A 19,250-nucleotide genomic window follows, 5' to 3' on the forward strand; every position below is an offset into this window, starting at 1 on the left:
TATGTATTCGGTAGCCCAGCTTCAAAAGAGTGGAGGTTAAAAGAAGTCATGCACTTGCTGGTCTGGGTTTCTAAGGAGAAAAGAAACCGACCTACAGAGCCTTTCCAAGGAGGGTGGAAGTTACTGTTGCAAAGGGTTCTCGGTTTAGCGAGGAGAGAGCGCAAGACCCGAGCGAGTCAATAAAAGAGGAGTAGGAAAAGGCTGGCCGCGTGAAGCCAATCAGAGACGAGATGGATGGGACTAGCCTCGGGGAAGGGGCGGGCTTAGGTACTATAGGCTCCGAAGGGCCGGTCCCAGCCAATCCGAGCTGAGTAGGGCAGAGCTGGACGCCGCGGCGGGGGGTGGTCTCGAGGAAGTGAACGGCGCGGCCGGCGAGTCCGTCAACCTCACCTTCACCTGCAGCTGTACCTCCGCTTTTCTCCCAGCCTGGCGGACGCTGACTCGGAGGGTGACGGTTGACGTTCGCAAGATTGTCATGGCCTACCCGCGATACGGAGGAGGGGTGAGTCCTGGCCGCTTCGGCGCGGCCTCTGCCTCCGCGGGGTGTGGCGCTCCGGCGGGCGGTGCCAACGTGCCGGATCCGCCTTCGGTCGGTCCCTGCTAACTTCGCCCGCCTCTGGTACTTGGCGGCGCCGGGGCTTCGCGCCGTGTAGGAAACCGGGGCTGGGGCCGAGCGGGGAGCCGCAGGTGTTCTGGTCCCTGAGGAACCCTTAGACGAGTCCTTGTGGAGCCAAGGGTGTGGAGTGTTTTTAGAAATTTCTTCCCTGGAATGGAGGAACAAAGCATCCTTTTTCTTGTTCCAGTAATCTTTTGTGGTCCGCCCTCCGTCCAATCCTCCTAACCCCCTCCTCCCCGGTTTTGCTAGACATCCTTTTCCTGAATTTTTTGACCACTTCTTTTCTGTTCTCTATGTTGCTTATGAATAAATTAAGCTATGCTAAATGTCTCCTAATGTTTACTATTCTACCAAGGACAGTGTTCTTCTAGACTTTTGGGGCGGGGATGGGGGAGTGGGGAGGTGGAGATTATACTTTCTTACGTAACTGTTTATCCTGCATCACTTTTGGGAGTTGGGAGTTGTGACTGTAGTATCCATTATGGTAACAGGAAATAAAACAAAATTTAAAATTTCAGTTAACATACATATTTTTATTTTAGGTAAGTGTTATAGTGTGATCAGTATTTTCAAGCATAATGATACATTTTAAGCATAGAAAGCTTATACAGATGAGGAAGAAATAGAAAAAAAATAAGTTCCAAGAATAAAAGGAAAAAGGTAAAATTTCTGAATGTTCCAGAAGAGCCTTTTCATTTCTCTTAAAAAAAAAATGGGTAGGAGCAAGTATCAGGTCATTATAGTATGTAGATAGCAACGGATACTTTCCAAAGAGTGATGTAAGACATCATTTGTGAATGTCAAGATTTACAGTGTATTAGGCATTGCTTAATGCCTAATACATTTGACTTAAGAACGTCAAATGTCAACATAAACTGTGGGGAAAAGTATATAACTTTTCAACATTGTTTTAGGGATAGGGAAGCAAATGTTTGAAGAACACTGACATAAGGTACAGCTGGTATCCTGAGGTATGAAGTGGAGTTCTATGCAGCCTGTTGTGACTTATTACACAGTTTATATGTGCAGAATTCTCCAGGGTTACAGATTATATGATCTAGTTTAACCAAAGTAATCCTCACAAAATGGACAAGTAGTTGAAAATTTCTAGGACAAAACTAGGGATCAAAGATAATACTAAAGATTCAAAAGTGTGCAAAACTACATGAAAGTGACATTGCTGACACAAGTCCAAGGTTTTCTTCAGTCGCATTACCAGGTCATGACAATGATGACCTAATGATCAGTTTTGATTCATTTGAAACTATTGGGAAGACAACTTGAAATATGAATTTATTATAAACTACTTTTCAGGGTTTACTTTGTAGGCTAGGCCCTTCCACATGGGTCTTGAGCTTCTTCATGCTGGCCATGTTCTAAGAGAGAAACTAAAGCTGCCTGTCCTCTTAAAGTCTTAAGCCTGGAATGCATGTGGTGCAGTTTCTACCAGATAAAGCTGAAACAGGCCCAGCCCAGATTCAAGGGAGTAGAGAAAGTCTTTGCCTTTGCAGGGGAAAGGTTGCAAAGAGTTTGCAACCATCTTTAATCTGGCCTCCACCAGGCTCTGACATTTTTGGATTTTGGAGAAGTTAATATTGCGAGACAGGAAGGAAAGGTAGATAGAAGGTTATTCCTAAGGCCAGGTTCTTCATATAATACTGCTTGCCTGACTTTGATTAAAAAACAAGTATGCTGAACCCTCCAGGCACACATGGAGATGCCACAGTAGAGGGTCTATAGCCAGTCTCCTGGGACCACCTCAACATGAGCTTTTTGCTAATAGGCTTATATTTAGTTTGGCCTCTCTTCCTAGAAAAAAGTTTTTTCAGTTTTCCTTCTGTGAAGCTTAAGGTGTGAGGGTCTCCAGTAAGCCTTAATTTCTTGGATATGCCCCAGGACTTGATTGCCCTCCGCGTCCTTGGAGGCCTTGGAACCAAAGTCTAGGTGTTTGTTTTTTGCCTCAGAGCAAAAGCTGCTTTGGGAATTTTGCTAATCCTTTTACCTCTGGGTCTAGACTTGTCCCCCAGTATTGGCCTGGAAGTTTCCCCGTATGAGTGAGGAAATTTTACCTTTTTCCTTTAATATTAAAAAATAATATTTTATGAAAATTTTTTTTGTGTGCGAAGATTGATCTTATCCTAGTTACCCTTATTAGAAATAGGAAGTTTTTTTTCCTTGAATCAATATTTGTAATTTATAGACTTCAGATACTTTTAGAAGGCCCATTTCATTTACATTTTTAAAAAAATTTTTAAACTTAATTTTATTTATTTTATTTTTGGCTGTGTTGGGTCTTCATTGCTGCGCGCGGGCTTTCTCTAGTTGGGGAGAGCCGGGGCTACTCTTCATTGCGTGCGTGGGCTTCTCACTGCGGTGGCTTCTCTTGTTGTGGAGCATGGGCTCTAGGCACGCGGGCTTCAGTAGTTGTGGCTCGTGGCTTGCAGACTGTAGAGTGCAGGCTCAGTAGTTGTGACACACGGGCTTAGTTGCTCTGCGGCATGTGGGATCTTCCCAGACCAGGGCTCGAACCCATGGCCCTTGCATTGGCAGGCGGATTCTTAACCACTGTGCCACGAGGGAAGCCCCTACATTTTCAAATGTATTGGTAAAGAGGTGTTCATAAGCATTTGTTAATATGTATTTTTTAATTTGAATTCTCTTTGTGGTTATATACACTTCTCTTTTATATTCCAGAAACTGGCCTGTCCTTTGACAGTCTGTCTCTTTTCAAAGAATAACTTTTAAACAGTTACTTTTTTATTCAAATTCATTATATTGTTTTAATGTTTATTGTTCCCTTTCTTATACTTCATTGCTTCATAATCTAGTTTTTGATCCTTGAACACATTTCCTGGAGCTCCCATACTTTCTGCATACCTTTTGCCTTTACCATATCCCATGCTGCAGCTTTTCAAACTGCCACTAAAGGCTCCTACCTTTTTCCCCCTCTTAGAATTCTTTTCTCTTTTTGCCCATCATTCTCTGCTTATTCTTCAAAGATGCAGATCAAGATTTTTGTTCCAAATGGAATAATGAACAATCTTGATACTTATTCCTCCTCCAGACTCATTAAAAACAGTGAGCAAAATCTCTCTCTAAGATATAAAAAAATGTATACCAAGTTCCAAAGTGAAAAGAAGACAGTAACCAGAGCCATAGCAGGAAACAAACAGTATGTAGTCTCTGGGGTCAGCTTTATATTTGAATCATGATCTACTTCTTACTAGCCATTTGACCTTAACTAATTCAGGAAAGCTCTTGAAGTTTCACATTCTCAACTGAAAAAAGGATAGTACTTTCATATCTCACTGAGTTGTTGGGAAATCAAATCACATGGTAGATGGAAAGTAGTTAGAACAGTACCTGCAATATAAAAAGCTCTCAATAAACATTAGCTGAGTATTATTATTGTTGGTATTCTCGTTGTTGTTATTCTTATTCTTACCAGTTTTGAAGAGGACTGTTGTTGGAATTATCACTTTATTGTTCTGTTCATTGATATCTTGCTTTTTAAACAATAAATATTTTCTAGTGGAGGGGATGTTTCAGCCCTATGCATCTTCCCATGATTCATTCACAGTTCTGTTGTATTGTATTTACCATGTATTCTATGTATGTGTCTTTAGGTATACTAATTCTTAGTTTTACTCTAGGTGAAATTTTCTTGTATTTTTTACTTTTTGCTTCTTGTGTTTTTTACTTTTTTAAAGTGTGCCTCATTCTTAGAGGCTAGAGACTTCTTTTTTCTTTAACACTTTAAAACATGTTGGATAACATTTGTCGATGAGCTGAATTAAGTAATACAGGGCATCTCGCAGTTTGTAGCTAACAGCTTTTGTGATAATTTGGGAGCTTTCAGTAACTCGAGTTTTGCTTTTCAATGGACTTCTCATAAGTGTTTTCTTTGAAACCAACTTCAGTGGATAATGGGTAATATTTGTATTAATAACCTTCTCCTTTTTCACTCTTGTAGCTTGGAAATTTTAGCAATCAGATGCAAATGGGACAGCCAATGCCAGGAACAGGGCCAGCTGTGCCCCCTGGTGGATACCCTGCATACCCAGCTTATCCGGACAGTTATTCCTCAGTGGGAGACCCCATGTGGACATACTTCACTGCTGTTGCTGACCAGGTAAAATCCTAAATATATAGCACAAATATCAGTTTTAAAAACTGATTGCAACTTAAAACAAATGTCAGCTCTTTTATTTAGTGTGTCATTTTAAATGTATATGAAACTTGCATTTTAAACTTATCTAGACTCATTTTCTTCTTGAGATCAGAGATGAGGGTAGTCATAATTATCTCATTAAAAAGTCTGTTAGTTTGATGTCTGACACGTTAGGAGTAACCTGGGTGGTGCGTGGAGACTGAGCCAGATAGGATCTGGGAAAAAGAGATCTGTATGTAAATCTCCTTGAGGAAGCTGGGGCAGAGTATCACAAAGGAGACTTGTAAATTGTGGATGTTTCCGGGAGAGGCTTGATGATGGTAAAGCAAATCAGGAAAAGATAAAGGAAACAAGGCAGAACGAAGGGACAAATACCAGACTAATGAGCAGAGATGGAGATTCATACTTGGGTCTCAGTCACAGTCCATGTCTCTTTTCTTTTATAGTGGTCAAGAATGATTTATTGAGTGCATAGAATTTCATAGAAGTTTGATAACATTTTCCATTCATTATTCAATCACTTAAATGTTCACTAGGTCCCATATGCCTTTCTAGAAATAGAGGATATGCACAGAATTATTACATGTGGCAGACACTTTGTTTTGGCTACCCAAATTCCATTCAAAACCTCCTTTTCCCTTTTCACGTGTGGTAGCAGTTGGAAAGCCCTAATACCATCTCAGACACCTTTCTATAAAGGTAGCCATGTGCCATAAGACTGGCCATTGAGATGTAGGTGTAATTTCTTTGGGATGTTTTCCTTTTCCAAATGAGGAACGCTTTCCTGGAACTAGTGTTGGCCCTTTCTCTGCCTTCATCCTACTGCCTGGAAAGGGGACTTGCAGTATGGAGGTGCTGCAGCCACATTGTGATCTTGAGGCAACAAGCTTGAGATAAAGGCCTGTGGATGGGGAATGTGGAAACATGGAAAGAGATTGATGGCCTCATTAAGTTGCCACAGAGTCTTGTTCTGCATAGCCCCAGACTTCTTGTATAAAAACAATAAATATTGATTTGTTTAAGCCCCTTTTATAACATTTTCTAATTGTTTTGTAGTTAAATGCAATCCTAACTGTTGCATTATGCCACTCTTATCTGCAAGGAACTCTTAAGTATAATACTGGGAATAAGTATGTTATCTATAGCTGACTATATAATAAATCCATTTTATAAAATTACAACTTAAAACGTAAGAACCAGACATATATATTTAGAGACTTTTTTTGACTTAAGAACTATTTCATTGTAACAGTTGTCAACAATAATTTGCTATGATTGTACTATTTGATACCTTCCTTAAATTTTTCAGTCTTGTGCTTTTGAATAATTAAATTCCATAAGGATGTGGCCCTTGTCATATTGTCTCTTACCCAGGAGGCACTAGGATTATATTAGTCATTGAATGGATGCATAAACTATCTCATTTTCAATTTTTCATCCAAATATTTAGACAGTTCTCTTATATGATGAATTTTGTCTGGCCTTAAGGGTTCAAGTGTAGTATCAGATTTATACATTATGATCCTAGAACCTAGTTACCAAACTCACCTCTGCAGCTATATTCTTTTTTGATAGGCCTCATAATTAAAGATACTCTGAGAAATGTCCAATTAAAAGTTGCTGCAGTGTCCCTTTTTATAGGAGGATGTTTTCCTAACAGTAATGATTCAATCATCAATTGATTCAGGGAAATTCTGGTTAGTATGTTCATAAATACACACAGGCACACACACGTATACACACAGAAGTATCTTGTTAATACCAACAACTTTTTAATGTGCACACTGCTTGCATTTTTCCACACAGCAGCTCTGTGAGGTAGGTCAGATGGATGAGCTCTTTTATTATAGATGAGTAAGTAGAGATTAAGATTGATTAGCCTAACAAATAGGACTTGAACTTGAATATCATTTCAAAATCTTGCTGCCTATCAGTTAACCTAACCAAGGGCAATTGATTTTTTTGTTAATTATCTATCTAAAGCTCTTAATACTTAATTAGAAAATGCAGTTTTCTACCCCTAATGATAGGTAATTTAGTTGAGGGTTTAGATAGCTGATCACAATCCTCAGCTCAAACGGCCTGTAAAGAGATCCAAAATGATCACTTGGATTTTCTCCTTATAATTTAGGAAGACACTGCTTGTTAGTTAATTAAGATAACATGTTTTTATAAAATGTATGAAATACGAGTATGAAGTAGTATACCAGGATAATGCTTTCTGATAGTGATAAATAACTTTCAGCAAAGCTATTCAGGTTATTAGAAAAACTACAAAATTCTATAACAACGCATGCAAAATAGAATTTCATTCGTTAATTAGGTTTTAGATTTTTAAATTTAATCCATACTTGAATGAGAAATTGTAATAGTTTCAACCTTTTGAAATAGTAAATGAATATGGCTACAAACTGTCAGAAATGACTACAGTTTAGTGAAGAACCAAAGGAATTATCTACATTCTACCAAACAGCTAACTTGCTTTGTACTAGATACTGGGCTGGGGTCTGGGGATGAAAGGTAAATGAAACTCAGATACTGACCTAGACGATCTCTGTCTAGTCAGGGAGATAGACCTGTGGGAAATGATAACGGTACAGGGAGAGGCGTGCTCAAGGTGAGTGAGTGAAGATGATAGCAACACCAAGAACATCCTCCGACCCTTATACTTGTTCTCTTTGCCTAGAACTGCACTGTCCAAATTAAATAGAGTGTGAGCCACAAACGCAAGCCACATGTGTAGTTCTCAAGCCTCCAAGTAGTGCATTTTAAGGAGTAAAAAGAAATAGGTGAAATTAATTTTAATAGAATATTTTATCTAACCCAGTGTATCAAAAAAGATTAACATTTCAACATGTAATCATGTAAAACTTATTAATAAGATATTTTACCCTATGTCGTGGTTACTAAGTCTTGGAAATCTGGTGTGTATTTTACACTAACAGAACATCTCTGTTCAAACTAGGCACATTTAAGTGCTCGGTGGAATGTAGGGCTAGTGGCTTCTGTTTTGGACAACTCGGGCCTAGAGCACTCTCCGTCAGATGTCCTGCATAGCTTGCTCCTTCACTTTCTTCAAATCTCTCTCAAAATTTGCCTGCTTTACCAAAAGGCTCTGCTTTACCATCTATGTAAAATACCATTGGCCTCCTCGCCGTACTCCACAACACTCCTTCTTAGCACCTTTACTCTGCTGTATTTTTTCCCTCAGCACTTACTACCATCAGATGTAATTTCTGCTTTGCCGCCTCTCTCCCACCACTAAAATGTAACCTCTATGAAGGCGAGGAATTTGTTTTGGACACGGCTTGGTACTTAGTCCATTTAATGGTGCTTGAACGTGTTAGGTTGTTCAATAGATATATGTTAAATGGATGAATTTCTTATTCTTTCTAAATGGAACATATCTGTTCATTTATTTCTCTGCATTTTCTTAGCATACTTGTTTTAATGATTGCTCTATAAAATTCTTTCATCCTGTATGAATTTGTTCTGAAATGGTTCATTCTTGTGGACTGTCTTTCTGAACGTTAGATTTTTCCACATACTTTGGAATATTGGTTCCTTAAACTTACAGTGAGTGAAGTTTTTGTTTATTCTCCTCAACCCTCCCCTAACCTTTTGTCCTCTTCCACGTTTCCCTTCCTCTCCCCGTGTCACCTAGTGGTTTTATGATTTTCCCCACCTAGATTGTGTCCAGAATCAGACTTTACTGAAATATAAAATCCTTTGCCTTGAGTTAAGTTGTTCTAATAAATACTTGGGTTTATTTTCCAGAAACAAGCAGACTAAAATACAATAAATAAACCAGTACATACTTTAATATCTTAAAAATGTAAAACCGTCAGGTAAATCTAACAGGCTTGATAGACCTAAACAGGGTCAATATCAAGAGACAAATGAAGTGAATGATACAAGCACATGGTCAGATCCTTTGTTTAAAAACTGGATATTTATTCACAGAATTTTTGCGTTAATTTTTTTAATATTGCATTAAAACATTACTGTGACTACTGAGTTTTCTTAAACTTCCTTATATTTAAAGGTTAGTCTCTCACTTGCCTGATAATGTTTATAATACTCCTTAGAAGTGTCTATAATACTTCTTAGAAGTAGTTTGTAAAAGTTTTGTTTTTTTCTTGGGTTCTTACAAATTACATGTTTTAAATTTGCCTCCTTAATCCTTTCTCAGAGCTGTTGTTTTGAATTTGTGACAGTGTATGTGATGCTTCCAAGTAAATTACTCTTTATTTTTGTAGAAAATAGGATGAGGTACCGAAACATAATGAGAGTATTCAACCTGTTTCACTTCCATTGTGGTTACTTGTTTGTGATAAAAAAATTTTTTTTCCCCATAAGAAGGTCAAACAAGAATATTTGGACAAAAAATCAGAGGGGACTCTAAAACTTTGCTGAGGTTAATGCTGTGGAGGAAAAAGATATTTTCTCTTCCCAGTTAAAGATTCAGTATCCTTTAGAAATAATCTCCTCTCAAAATGGGCATGAAAGGAAAGTGTTTGAGACTTCTCTGAACGCATTTTAGGCATTTTTCTAACTATTTTAAGTAGAGGTATAATGATTCTCACAAGGTATTACTTTGCACTGTTATAGGACAGAGTGATTATGCTATTTTTCAGAAGTAGAGAATATAACTTATATTTGAAATACCTGAATAATTTAATAGAATAAAATTTGATTGTGAAAAAAGTATTCATGTTGTGTGATGTTCTCTAATGTGCCTTTGCTGTCAATAATTATCTCTATAATTTTGTAGTTGATAATAGAGTAGTATTTTGAAGATTGCATATTTATTGATCGGCCTAGAACAGTTAGTTAGCATTTTAGTATGCTTTTATACAGCTGATTTTATTAATCAGGTTATAATTATTTTGTAACAGGATGGTGAAGTGGATGCTGAAGAACTTCAGAAATGTTTAACACAGTCTGGAATTAGTGGAACTTTTTCTCGTGAGATCTTTTTTTTCCTCTGTTAAAATTGGACTAGGAAATTCATTTTCTAACTTTTTTGTTTCCATACTTAAAATATTAAAAAAATTTTTTATCACAGATATACATGCACATAGTTCAAAGAACCAAATAATTCTGCAAAGCTTGTTATGAAAATACTGTTCAGCATGCATTCCTCCCTCCCCAATGTTAACCACTCGCAGAGAAAATCTCTTTAAAGTTCTTCAGCTAATTCTTTTGAAATTTGCCTCCATATCTCAAAATAGCATGCCTTTATCACTATGGATTTTCACTTTTAATGATCATCAATTATTATGTCCTGCGGTGGGTGATGAGGATGTAACCCTCTCACCTGTGTCCCTGTACTCTACACAGGAGCTCCCTCATCCATCTGCTAAGTAATTTTCATTAGCTTACTAATCAGTATTTGCCTTATTGTTACTATCTAAATGCTCTTCCTGAGTCTTGTAATAATATATGATTAATTTTTCTTTTAATGTAGCTTTTTGCTTTTTCTGAAATTAATCTTCATCCAGGAGCTTTCTGCTGTGCTTCGTTTTCTGTGCATAGCTGTCATGCTTGCACTCCTGGAGCCCTTTCTTCTCTCTCTTGAGTTGGATCTCCCCTTCATTCCATCCCTTGTTGTCATTTTAAATTCGATAAAATATATTGAATTAGCTTCTTAAAGAAATTTTTTTTTTTTTTTTTTTTTTTTTTTTTTTTGCGGTACGCGGGCTTCTCACTGTTGGGGCCTCTCCCGTTGCGGAGCACAGGCTCCGGAGGCGCAGGCTCAGCGGCCATGGCTCACGGGCCCAGCCGCTCCGCGGCATGTGGGATCTTCCCGGACCGGGGCACGAACCCATGCCCCCTGCATCGGCAGGTGGACTCTCAACCACTGCGCCACCAGGGAAGCCCGAATTAGCTTCTTAATAAAAGTGCATGGGAGGTAAATTTTTTGAGACTTTCTCTGAAAATTCTTTCATTCTATCCTCAGAATTAAGTGATTGGCCAGGTATAGAACTCCAGATTACAAATCATTTTGACTTAGAATTTTAAAGGTATTGCTCCATTGTTTCCAGCTTCCATTGTTGCTTTATCTTTTTGTTTCCTGCCTGTATGTCGTTTGTTATTACTGTGTGGAGGCTTGTGAGATCTTCTCTTTGTCCCTAGTCTGAAATGTCACAGTGCTGTGCCTGGTTGTGTGGGGAATGCAGTGGGCACTCCTAATCTGGAGACTCATTTGCATTAGTTCAGCGCTGTTTTCTCCATTTTCTCTTTCTGGAATGTGTCTTTGGACTGGGTCACTTTTCTTACCTTTTCTCTCCTATCTCTTATTTGCCTCTACTTCTGGGGAAATTTCCTCAACTTTATTTTCTTTTTATTTTTTAACTATGGGACGCTTCACAGAACAAACTTGCGTGTCATCCTTGTGCAAGGGCCATGCTACTTTCTGTGTTGTTCCAATTTTAGTATATGTGCTGCTGAAGCGAGCACTCAACTTTATTTTCGAAACCTTCCATTGAGTCTTTCATTTCTCCTATCATGTTTTTAAAATCCAAGAGCCTTTGTTCTTTTTTCATGAATGCGATGTCTTTCCTTATCTCTCTGAGATTGTTAATGTTTTTTTTTTTTTAAGCTTTTTTCTTCCTACATAACCTGCTTCCTCCAGTTTTTTTTCCAGGTTGTTTGTTTGGCTGTCTTTCATGTTAGGTGCTTTTCTCAGGTGTCTGATGATCCTAGCTTGCTCATATTTAACTAAAATGCCAGTTAGAAGCCCTGAGAGCCAGGCTGGGTGTTGACTGTAGACTTCAGAGTCTGGTGGTTTGCCTGGGCAGTGTGTCCTCCAACACTGGGTATCGGGATCTTTCGGGATTTCCTTTGGGGCTGGTTGTCCAGTTGATCTTCTGTCTGGAGCGGAGGAGGGAGGACTCATCAGGGTTCTCAGTCTTTTGTAAATTGTCATTGAATTTCCTTGTTTTAGTAGATAGCCCTGTCCTCAGCTGTGCCTGGTTTCCTGCAGTGCACAGTCCCCTCCAGAGAATAAAACCCCAGATGTCTACTGGCGTGGGAGTAGACGGTAGCCATCCACGTAGCTGAAGCAAGGAGGGGATTTGGGGCTCTAAAGGCTCCTTAGATAGACATTCAATCAGTCCTTCGGTTTTTGTCTCTACATTCACACCCATTTTCAGAAGTACTGCCAGTTCTTAAACGTTTGGAGTCTCCAGGATAACCAGGCTGCTTCTCAGGTTGTCTTATTGCAAGTTCAGGAAGCCACTTTCTCAGATCTAGGTTGTCAACTTAGGTCCACCTACTTTTCCAACTTGCAAAATTTTATTCCTTTGTTTCCTCTCTCATTCTCTTTTTCTCTAAAGGATTACAACTCTAGAAATTCAGTTTAATTCTGTCCATTCTAATGGGCTGTGGGGAGAGAGGGAAAATCTGTCAACTTTCCTAAAAATTCTCTCCCTCCATTCTTCGTCAGATATTTAATCTTACATATACTTGGTCCTATTTTGAGATTGATTGAAGGTCTGCTTATTTGATGACTCAATTTTTGTCATTTATTATCATCTATTCAGATGCTCCCACTTAATGAATGTGTGCCATATTAACTTTAAGGCAAAACAGATGTCATTTACTTGACAAAATGATGGAATGCCATTCCAGAGATTTCTCCCCCTCCTTGCCTGAGTAGTTTTCGTATGAAGGAGCACTGGGCTCCAATCCTGACTGTTCCACCTGTTAGCTAGTGAACGTGGGAAACTTTATCTTTCTGGGCCACAGTTGCTTTATTTGTAAAATTGGGGCTAGGATAGGTTTGGCATGTTTATGTGAAATCACAAAACACACACTACCTGGCTTATAGTAAATGCTATTCACTGTCAGTTGAATTGTCAGTCTGAAAATACTGTAACCACTATTCTAACATTGACACCATATGAAACATGCAAAGAAAGTGCTTTTAACTTTGGATTGTTTTATAATTTTCTTTAATGGGTCTAAAATTTAGCTGAAATAGTTTTTTCTTTATGAAAATTTCAAAATATTTTATCAAATAGCATAAAGTAAAATAATTTTAAGCATTTTTATTTATTCATTCATTTATTTTAATGAGCTACTAGTAAGAACTTTGTAAACTTGACTGTACTGACATATCTCCTTTATCAGGACTATGTGTAATTAGTCTTGAGATAAATCAGCATGCTAGTTGAATGTAATTGTGATAAGGTTTAGAAAAATTAAATTCTGCCTACTGAGTCCTCAGTTATAGTTCTTTAAATATGAAAGTGTATTTCTAATAACCCCTGATTTTAAGATAGCAAACTATCTTGTTATCTTTATTTCTTCTTCCTTTCTTTTCCCCTCCCCTGAGAAAAAAACAGTGCTTCCAGTTCTGAAGCTCATCTTTTTCTTACTTGGTTGATTGCAGTAAACTACCAGATGGTTTACCTACATCCAGATCCAGCTTACTTTACTCTCTAGTATGTTCTTTGTCAATTACTGTTTCTGAAATGGAAATTTTAGAATTGCCCCTCTGTTCCTTAAAATCCTTTAGTAACTTCCATTGGTCTAAAACTTTAGGGTGGCATTCAAGACTTTCATGACCTGGTCCTCATCTGGCTTCCTGAAGTCATTATATGCATATGCCTCTCCTTCCCATATACCCCAAGCTTTAACCAAATCTCTTAACACTTTCAAGTTTTGTGATCTCAGCATATGACAACTTCTACTTAAACCTGACTTGGCATTTGTGTTAGGAAGACTGAAGCCCTCCTTTTCACTTGTTTAATTTTCAGTATTTTATAATTGCTTATTTAATTACCCAAATCTCCTTACTAGATGTGAGTAGTATGAAGGTAGTAATTTTTATTTTAGTCTCTCTTTTATTTTATTTTATTTTTTTTTACTATGCATGCCTAACAAAGCATTGGGTGATTGTGTATGTTTGGCAATGTGTAAATGTTTTGTTTTGAAAACAGAAATTGTTGTAATTTTATATAAATAAAATCGGGCAGAATTTAATTCAAATAATAAATATGTTTTATAGCCTTCAGTTTGGAAACCTGCAGAATTATGATTGCCATGTTGGATGTATCCTTGACTAAAAATAGAAAATATTGGAATATAGAATATTAAGGCAATTGTTAGATATAAATGATCATAGTAAACTAGAGAGTTTAACAGTACTTTGTAACATCCTGTTTGAATTCCATTCTTTTCCATTTTTACACAGAAATCTATTTATATGCTAAATTTGGCTGACTCTTGCAGAAGTGAACTTAGCAAGTTTTTAGTCAATTATTTGGAGTTTTGGGTCCGGGTAGATTCTTTGGTATCAAAACTTATTTTTGTTAATAAAACTATCAGAGAGATTACACAGGAAAAATGGGATTTAATGAATTCAAAGAACTTTGGGCAGCTCTTAATGCCTGGAAGCAAAATTTCATAACTGTTGATAAAGACGGAAGTGGCACAGTAGAGCGTCATGAATTGAATCAAGCCATTGCTGCTATGGGTAAGAATATTACATTCTTTAGAATCGATCCAGGTCATCTTTGTTCAGATGAATATTAATTGTTTAAATTTGCTAAGTAATAAAAGGGTATATTATTTCACCAGCTGTTGTCCAATTTGATTTCAAGGTTATAGATACATTCTGATTTAAGACCTTTAACAAAACCATTTTATTTCTGAGTTTTCCAAAGATGATCTTTCATACAGTCTGGTTGATAAAACAATTTCTGAATTTCCTTTGTTGAGTATACTTAAATTTATTCTAATTGTTTGTACTCACTTACCATTTATATTGTATTCTTTTGTAACTTGGTAAGATCTCTAATTTGACAGCAAAGCCTTATCTCAATTACAGGTCTCCATACATAGTCTAGCTTTCTGGCAGTAAAACCTGTTTTTTTGGTTTTTCTTCTTTTTTTTCTGTAGTGTAGAACACACAGCAGACACCGGAAAACCTCAAAATGGGAAGTCTACATTTTAGAATATCTTAAAAGACTGTAAATTTATTTTTAGCATATCTCTGATAAGCTGAGGTTCTCAGTCTATTTTCTTTCAAAAAGTGATAATATAAATGAGGTTTAACTTGTTTACAGTTAATGCAATTTTAAGTAGTTTTCTTAATTGTATTTACTTTCGTGATTTTATTTACACTCATTTTTAAACAAAATTCTTTTGTAACAGAACTAACTTTTTGAAAGATTTTATTTAACTTTCAGAAATCTGAACCAAGTGCAAATTACCTCAAATTCCAATTTAAAGTCAAAGCCATGATTAGTTTCGTTGTATCAATAGATGTTTTAATAGATGGTCATTTTAGGGACAGTCCTGGCCATATAAACATGTATAGTTCAACTATAGAGTCTTAATTCCTAATGAATTAAACTTGGTTCTTAATTCAGCACAGTGTTGGAAAATTAATATAACCAATTGCAAAAAAGAAAACCACCGAAGAGTTCACATAGGCAGTTGAGTGTAACAAAGAGGTATTCTGTATTTTTCAAATTTAAGGTCTTCAGATATATTTTAAGATATTCAAATTATTTTTGCTGAGAATGCTATGGAAAATCTTATGAATTTTATCAGTCCCACATCCAGATCATAATTCTCTAATAGAAAGCTCAGGGCTTATTTGCATATAATTACATTAGTTTGCATATATGACTTCTATTAATTTATACGTTTCATTTACTTTTAGCAAGTTTCCTGGATTGTATTTCATTATAGCTACACATAGAATTATCTTCTGTTGCATTTGTTTTTATTATTTTTCCCTTTGACTGGATTAATGTCTTTTGTCTAAATCTACTAATCCATTAATATATAAAGACAATAATTCTAGGCCAGCATTCTTCACAGTAAAGTGTACACATTCATTAAATACATAAGACAATCTCTAGGGGTGCAACAAGTGGAATATATTAATTTATATTTTTAATTAACTTTTATTCCATTCTTTTTAAATTTTAGTTTTATATATACTTTAAAATGTAAATAATCAAATAGTAATTCATGTATAGAATTTAAAACTAAATGAATACACATATAATGGGAGTGAGTGATCCAAAACTTTTTACTCATAGAAGTACACATTCAAAAACTTTTGGAGTCCACTGGGCTAGACAATAAAGAACCAAGGAAATAGTAAGAAGACTGTGGTTAAGATGAAAATCTGTGAAGAAACAGAATAAGGGTTATAGGACAAAATGGAATAACATTTTCCTATTTCTCCCCCCTCTGAGTAACCATGTTGATTCTCAAATTTTCTTTGACTATAAAAGACACTTGTAAGCAATATAGTCAATGGGAAATATAGGTTTGAATGATAGCAAAGATCACTAATAACCTTCGCTTTGATTTTCTTTTTTTTAATAGATTTGTTTTATTTATTTATTTATTTATTTATGGCTGTGTTGGGTCTTTGTTGCTGTGCACGGGCTTTCTCTAGTTGCAGCGAGCGGGGGTGCTCTTCATTGCAGTGTGCAAGCTTCTCATTGTGGTGGCTTCCCTTGTTGTGGAGCATGGGCTCTAGGCATATGGGCTTCAGTAGTTGTGGCTCGTGGGCTCTAGAGCGCAGGCTCAGTAGTTGTGGCGCACAGGCTTAGTTGCTCTGTGACATGTGAGATCTTCCTGGGCCAGGGCTCGAACCTGTGTCCCCTGCACTGGCAGGCAGATTCTTAACCACTGCACCATCAGGGAAGCCCTCAATTTCATTCCCTTTTATGGCTAAGTAATATTCCATTGTGTGTATATATATATATATATATATATATACATTTTCTGTATCCATTCATCTGTTGATGGACAATTAGGCTGCTTACATGACATGGTGCTGCAGTGAACACTGGGGTATCATTCCTTTTTATGGCTGAGTAATATTCCATTGTATATATGTACCACATTTTCTGTATCCAGTCATCTATCGGACAAACTTTAGGTTGTTTACACGTCCTGACTATTGTAAATAGTGCTGCAATGCATATTGGGGTACATGTGTCCTTTGAGTTATGGTTTTCTCAGGGTATAGTAGTGGGATTGCTGGGTCATGTAGTAGTTCTATTTTTAGTTTTTTAGTGAATCTCCATACTGTTCTCCATAGTGGCTGTATCAATTTACATTCCCACCAACAGTGCAAGAGGGCTCCCTTTTCACCACACCCTCTCCAGCATTTATTGTTTGTAGATTTTTTGATGATTGCCATTCCAAAGCAATCTACAGATTCAATGCAATTCCTATCAAATTACCAATGGCATTCTTCACAGAATTAGAACAAAAAATTTTACAATTTGTATGGAAACACAAAAGGCCCCGAATAGCCAAAGCAATCTTGACAAAGAAAAATGGAGCTGGAGGAATCAGCCTCCCCGACTTTAAACTATACTACAAAGCTACAGTAATCAAGACAGTATGGTACTGGCACAAAAACAGAAATATAGTTCAATGGTACAGGATAGAAAGCCCAGAGATAAACCCACACACATATGGTCACCTAATTTATGACAAAGGAGGCAAGAACATACAATGGAGAAAAGACAGCCTCTTTCATAAGTGGTGCTGGGAAAACTGGACAGCTACCTCCAGTCCTCCCAGAAACACCCAGAGCTCTGATATTCTTTAAAGAACTATAAAATTACAGGGTTGAAATATTGATGCATTAAAAAAACCTGTGACATACACTAGACCTTATTTCAAAATCAAAATATATTTTAAAAACACAAAAAGATATTTTCTTTTTCCTAGCTATCACTTTTTTACAATGCTAGAATTGTGAGAATTATGTACCACTTCACTATTAGTAATGAAACCTTTGATCAATTTCAATTGGAATGTGTTCTGTTTCTAATGTATATTTTTATGTAATGAATTTTGAATGTTAATTTGTTTTATGACTTTATTAACAAGAATGCATTGTTTGTTGTGTTCTTTTGATGTTTCGTTTTGGAAGTTTTAATCTAGCAATCCCTTTTTCTAGGTTATAGGTTGAGTCCTCAAACGTTAACTGCTATTGTTAAACGTTATAGCAAGAATGGCAGAATTTTCTTTGATGATTATGTTGCTTGCTGTGTGAAGCTTCGAGCATTGACAGGTATGGACCATTTATGGGTACAGTATCATGTAGCTTTTTTCTTGAATGGTGTCCCTCACTTTCTTCAGCAAGTTGATGGTATTATGTATTTTCCCCCTTTATTCACTATTAAATCTAATCAGAGCTTTAAGGCTTTAAAAATTTAGGATTATAAATAGTGAAAAATTGTTATAGCTCAGTTTTGGAAAGTTTTCTTCATATCTCAGTTGCCTGGGGCATAAAATCACTTAAGGTTTACTTGAGTATAAAATTATTCATTTTTTAGTACCTGGGGACACCAAGTATTTAAAACTATAGATTTTAAATTATAACAGAAAAAGTAATTTTTTTGTTTAAAGATTTCTTTAGGAGAAGAGACCACTTGCGACAAGGGGTTGTGAGTTTCATATATGATGATGTAAGTATCCTGTATTACACTTTTGATATTTATACTGTGTTCTGTATATGTTTACAGTTGTCAAAAAATTTAAGTGATCTCTGGTTTCAGTACTGGAAATAATATATTTTAGAGACCATATTCTTTATGTTTTTCAGCTTAATGCAAATGTAAGATTCAATCGTGGTAGAAATACCAATTTGACTTTATAGTAAACATAAAAATACTTTTAAATTTTATGACAGACTTTCGGCAGTTTATGTTCCAAATAATTTTTAAGGGCAAAACTACCATTGCTTTTATAAAGAGTAATTTACTTGTGATGGTCTTTCTTCTAAGAGAGATAGGAAATTTTCATCTATGATAGGTAATGGAACTGTTCATTTCTCATTTCAGATGGTTCCTATTAACCTGATTCCAAGTTTGTTTTGTTTTTAACTTAAGGAGAGATTATATTTCACACGTTCTTTAGTGTTTCAAGGTTTTGTTTTATTTTTGTTATGTAGGAATTATAGGGTCAACTTTACCCTACTAGTATAATACTGGTTTGAGTTACAAGTCTTAGAAACTCAAAATTTCTCCTCTCGTGAAAATGCTTCTGTAGAATATAATTAATCAAAACCAAAACCATTTTGTTGTTACCAGCTGGTGATTTTGCTTATGTATTAGTTTTTGCAGGGCACTATGGCAATTTGATAGTCTAGAATTTGAAGGCTGAAGAAATACTGTGAATTTCTCTGCTTGGAAGAAATGAACTGAACTACTTTGAATTAAAGCTTTTGGGGCTTTTCCATGTTCCTGTCTGTTAAATCTCTTCTCTTTCTATGTGTTTTTACTTTAGCTCACCATGCAAAGCAGTAAAAGAGATGTTTTTGTAATATTTATATAAATTTATAACTTTAGGGATATCTGCATAATAAATATTGATATATGATTAAGTGATATAAATACCTCTTAGTTTTAATTTTCTTTCTTACTTACAAGATAGATTATATAAGAAGCCAAATGATGAAAGCCTAGA

The 19,250-nt window shown here is 36.3% G+C and overlaps 1 protein-coding gene and 1 non-coding gene across 2 annotated transcripts; one reads left to right on the plus strand and one right to left on the minus strand.

The window, feature by feature from the left end:
* Positions 1-475: 475 nt before the first annotated feature.
* GCA (grancalcin) lies at positions 476-18,925 on the plus strand. The gene is made up of 8 exons (XM_065880634.1): positions 476-502; positions 4,590-4,748; positions 9,686-9,755; positions 13,804-13,847; positions 14,124-14,271; positions 17,740-17,853; positions 18,192-18,250; positions 18,899-18,925. Exons 1-8 carry the CDS (start codon positions 476-478, stop codon positions 18,923-18,925), a joined length of 648 nt encoding a protein of 215 aa, XP_065736706.1.
* LOC136126145 (U6 spliceosomal RNA) lies at positions 11,141-11,249 on the minus strand. The gene has a single exon (XR_010656044.1). It is a non-coding gene; the product is annotated as a U6 spliceosomal RNA (small nuclear RNA).
* Positions 18,926-19,250: the final 325 nt, after the last annotated feature.

The sequence above is a fragment of the Phocoena phocoena genome, chromosome 7 (assembly GCF_963924675.1).
Source record: "Phocoena phocoena chromosome 7, mPhoPho1.1, whole genome shotgun sequence".
NCBI classification, from domain to species: domain Eukaryota; kingdom Metazoa; phylum Chordata; class Mammalia; order Artiodactyla; family Phocoenidae; genus Phocoena; species Phocoena phocoena.